This window comes from Poeciliopsis prolifica, unplaced genomic scaffold, assembly GCF_027474105.1.
Source record: "Poeciliopsis prolifica strain line A6 unplaced genomic scaffold, Auburn_PproV2 SCAFFOLD004, whole genome shotgun sequence".
NCBI lineage: Eukaryota > Metazoa > Chordata > Actinopteri > Cyprinodontiformes > Poeciliidae > Poeciliopsis > Poeciliopsis prolifica.
This window is the reverse complement of record NW_026562379.1, coordinates 8561208-8565403: the sequence shown is the minus strand read 5'-3', so window position 1 is coordinate 8565403 and position 4196 is coordinate 8561208. Positions and strand designations below refer to the sequence as shown.

The following is a 4196-nucleotide window of genomic DNA, read 5'->3' as shown; positions in this document are numbered from 1 at the left end:
AGGAGAAAATTGTCCAATCTTTCTTTTTTCTCACAATTTCACCCAGTGATGAAATCAGGATGAAATATTGAGTCATCACATTGCATTAGTACCGACAGATCAGCAGCTATCCACTTTGTGTCCACAGATATCTTTGGAAAAAGTTTTTCAAAGCTGATCCCAGACCAGTGCAGGAGAGTTAACTTCAGTCCTTCCAGCTCTCTAGATCCACCCTGTGATTTCAGTGGGGGGGACGTCCCAGTCCTAACTTCCTGAGCAAACATAGACATCCTTATTTGAATATCCCTTTCCCATCTTCCAGAAAATTCTCTCTAAGGATATATAGAGCCGAGGAGAGTCGTGCCTTTATGCTACCCACCGGACACACCTGATCGGAGAGACCCTGCGAATCTGTGCCAGGTGAGAATCAAAAAATATAACCATGTTTGTTTACAGGGAAGAAATATGGACAGTGAATCGACTTCTTTGTCTTCCTGGGTTAACGGTACAGCAGTGGGTTTGTCCTACTTTTCAGCTGTTTGCTCTCTTTAAAACTTAATATTTTCATGCGATCTGTCCGAAAATGATGATGCAATATTTTCACATTTAACCAAATTATGCACATGAAAGTGTTTCGATGAAATGAAGTCTAGAAAATGTGTATTTCTGATTAAAAAAATCAAGTCACAGACAAATTAATTGGGAGCAGAAATGAAGCATGCATATCAACACAGTTTGTCTAAGAGCCTGAAAAAGTCCCACTTTTTACTTTGTGGAGATTACGTCATAAACCTTTTGTCTTTCAGAATGAAAATCGCAGACATGAAAACATCTCAAGGTATCCATAAGTGAAGTTAATTTATGTTATGCCATAAATGTGAAACCATAGAGATGCAGAAAACATCTCTCTGTAAAAAGAAACAGGATGCCAGTGCAGCTGGTTATTCAAACCTTCAGGCTATGTATCTGATAGAATGAGGAAAGCAGAGAAGGAAGCTGTGAAAGAATCGCAGACTTTGGTAACTGAAAAAGTAATTTATTTATTTAACCGACGGCATACCAGTTTGCATTAATTGTAGTTCATCCAGAAAAGTGCGAGGCATCATATTTCACCCTTCAATCAAAGAGAAACATGACTCTAAGGGGCCGCCGCTCCAGCTGAACCCCTCATTGCTGCTGACGTGGCACCGATCATAGCTGCTTCTGTCTGGAGACTTTCCAGAGCTTCTCTGTGGGCTGAACCAGCCCTGCCGCCAGTTTCCTCCCTCACTCCAAAGTGCAAATTTTCCACTGAAGCTTAATTGCTTCCTGCTCATTTTTCAGGTTTCTCAACAGTTTTCATGATTTTCTTGTTATTGGAATACAACATTTCACAGTAAAACTTGTTATCGATAGGTTCCACAAGTATTCCAACACATCGACTTCACACATTTCACAGTTTTAGCAGATAGACTAACTTTGATCAGTTTTTTTTCTTGTTGGAATTGTAAGCAGAGCTCCCTTACGAACCAAGAGCCCAGTTCAATCTTATTTTAATGCTCTGAAGAATCAGAGCATTAAAAAAATAGTGAAATTGTGAAATTTAGTGTGATATCAAATGTGTTTTCTAACTTACATTTGGTTACCTTTAACCTTCTCCTTGTTTCTTCTGTTGCTTGCAGTTTGTCACACTCAAAGTAAAACAGGATGTGGATGACCAGAGCTGTCCTTCTCTGTTTGCTGGCCTTCGTGGCCTCTGCAGAAGACAAGAAGCTGAGCAGCCATGCTAACACACTAGCTGACAACAGTGCCAACTTGGCCTTCAGGTTAGCTATATGATTCAACATGAGGGCGCAAGACAAATTAGCAAAATTGCTGCTTTGCCATTTTCTTAGAAAATGCAATTAATGTGTTTTTCTGTTCTTTTAATCCAGCTTGTACCACAAGATGGCTCAGGACAAAAATACAGAGAACATTGTTGTTTCTCCTGTTGTTGTGGCGTCCTCTCTGGGGCTGGTTGCCCTCGGTGGTAAGGCCTCCACTGCCTCCCAGGTGAAAACTGTCCTCAGTGCTGACAAACTCAAGGACGAGCACCTGCATGCAGGCCTGTCAGAGCTCCTCTCTGAGGTAAACAGTGCACAGAATCACAAATTTTAACTTCTCGTAGTCAAAATGAGGTTGTGTTTGAGGGCAGAGTCTCTAAACTTTTGCATTAAGAGTTCACGTTTTGCATTTTACCAGGTGAGTAATCAAAAGACCCGAAACTCCACCTGGAAGATCAACAACCGCCTCTACGGCCCCAGCTCTGTCTCCTTCGCCGATGACTTTGTGAAGACCAGCAAGAAGCATTACAACTATGACCACTCAAAAATCAACTTCAGGGACAAGCGGAGCGCAGTGAACTCCATCAATGAGTGGGCAGCTAAGTCAACGGACGGCAAGCTGCCGGAGATCACCAAGGACGTGCAGAACCCAGACGGAGCCATGATTGTCAACGCCATGTTTTTCAAGCGTAAGTGCACACAGTGTTAGGGCATGGTAGCAGATTCCATCTAAACCCTACCCAGGAGTGAAACAGATTTTCTTTTTAACCCACAGCTCACTGGGATGAGAGATTCCATGAAAAGATGGTTGACAACCGTGGTTTTCTGGTTACCCGCTCCTTCACTGTTGGAGTTCCTATGATGCATCGCACAGGTGAGCATTGCCATCTCTGCTTGTGATCTTGTTATGTCTTTCCAGCTGTATCCTCACATTTGATAAGATGTCTGATGTCTTCTTCCAGGTCTCTATGACTTCTATGAGGACAAAGAGAACAATCTCTACATCCTGAACATGCCTCTGGGCAAAAAGGAGGCCTCCATGATCCTTATCATGCCCTACCATCTGGAGCCCCTGGATCGACTGGAGAAACTGCTGACGAAGAAGCAGGTAGACACATGGCTGGGCAAGATGGAGAACAGGGCCGTGGCACTTTCCCTTCCCAAGATCTCATTGGAAGTCAGTCACAACCTTCAGGTAAATGTTTCAGTCGGTATTTGAGTCATATGGTTATATAATAAGCAATCAATAGAGTCTTAAGCAGTTGTCTTTTCTTCCTGTAGAAATATTTAGCTGAGTTGGGCCTCACTGAAGCGGTGGACAAATCCAAAGCAGACCTCTCGAACATCTCAGGGAAGAAGGACCTCTACCTCTCTAACGTCTTCCATGCTTCTGCCCTGGAGCTGGACGTGGACGGAAACCCTTATGACACAAGCATCTTCGGCACAGACAAGCTGAAGAACCCTAGGCTCTTCTATGTAGACCACCCCTTCATCTTCCTGGTGAAAGACAACAAGACCAACTCTATCCTGTACATCGGCAGAGTTGTTAGACCCAAAGGGGATAAAATGCGTGATGAGCTATAATGATAGGGTTGTGAATCATGTTAGATTTAATATTTGTGAATTTCTGTCAGGAAACTGTATGTATGAGTGTGTGGATGTGTTTTTATTGGCATGATTGTTACCTCAAGAGCACATTCCAATACACAATCTGTGGACTGGATATCTAAGTACAATTTTTGACACTTTGAGCTTAGGATGGCAAAACACACAATGATCAGCATCAGTTGGCTAAAAAAGGCAACATACTTATATTAAGTGTGACGATTTTTATTTTCAAATTTCCAAACCTGTTTTGCCACTGATGGTGTTACCACGTTCCCTGTGCTTTTTCTTGCATTATCTTTAATGTTTAAAGAAAAAAAAAAGATCTTTGCACAACTTTTGATTTGCAGTTGTCATTCATTTCTTTATTTTGCCGCCATCTTGCACTGAAAGGTGGCCATATATGGTGCTGTATTCATGATCATTTTCCAGCAATACCCAGTCATCGTGTCATTGTAGGTATTTCCACAAGAAGCTGTTGGAATAGTGTGACTATATATTAATTTGTTGGTGTTTTTTTTTTTTTTTTTTTTCAATAAAACAAAAGCAAAAAAGATTTGGCGGGTGTGTTCTGATTTTTGAATTCCTCACTGAGCACCATTTTTTTTTTTGTTCTTTTTTTGTGAAGTGTAGTCACGGTGTGCATTCATGCACCAAATGTGAGATAACAATCTTTCCAGTCGGCTAAAGGTCAAACATTCCTCTCTAGTCTGGAATGCAGAGGTTTAACAATGACGACTCTCTCTTCTTGCCCAGCTAATCTACCATGGCTACATAGACTTCTTTCTAACCACTCCTACCTCCAACACC

The 4196-nt window shown here is 41.8% G+C and overlaps 1 protein-coding gene across 3 annotated transcripts; it reads left to right on the top strand.

Annotated features, from left to right (window-relative positions):
- Nucleotides 1-268: 268 nt before the first annotated feature.
- Nucleotides 269-3918, top strand: serpinh1b (serpin peptidase inhibitor, clade H (heat shock protein 47), member 1b). 3 transcript variants are annotated; one of them, XM_055028927.1, is made up of 8 exons: nucleotides 269-399; nucleotides 786-817; nucleotides 1641-1784; nucleotides 1893-2085; nucleotides 2200-2470; nucleotides 2557-2655; nucleotides 2744-2976; nucleotides 3063-3918. In XM_055028927.1, exons 3-8 carry the CDS (start codon nucleotides 1666-1668, stop codon nucleotides 3363-3365), a joined length of 1218 nt encoding a protein of 405 aa, XP_054884902.1. In that variant the 5' UTR covers nucleotides 269-399; nucleotides 786-817; nucleotides 1641-1665; the 3' UTR covers nucleotides 3366-3918. The 3 variants fall into 3 exon arrangements, with proteins under 3 accessions (XP_054884902.1, XP_054884901.1, XP_054884903.1); XM_055028926.1 differs by having other exon boundaries at nucleotides 786-1784; XM_055028928.1 differs by lacking the exon at nucleotides 786-817 and having other exon boundaries at nucleotides 271-399.
- The last annotated feature ends 278 nt before the right edge of the window (nucleotides 3919-4196 follow it).

Coding starts and splice junctions, on each gene's coding strand:
- serpinh1b (XM_055028927.1), top strand. CDS start 1,666: ATGTGGATGACCAGAGCTGTCCTTCTCTGTTTGCTGGCCTTCGTGGCC. Junction 2,086..2,199: donor TGTCAGAGCTCCTCTCTGAG/GTAAACAGTGCA, acceptor GCATTTTACCAG/GTGAGTAATCAAAAGACCCG. Junction 2,471..2,556: donor CAACGCCATGTTTTTCAAGC/GTAAGTGCACAC, acceptor TTTAACCCACAG/CTCACTGGGATGAGAGATTC.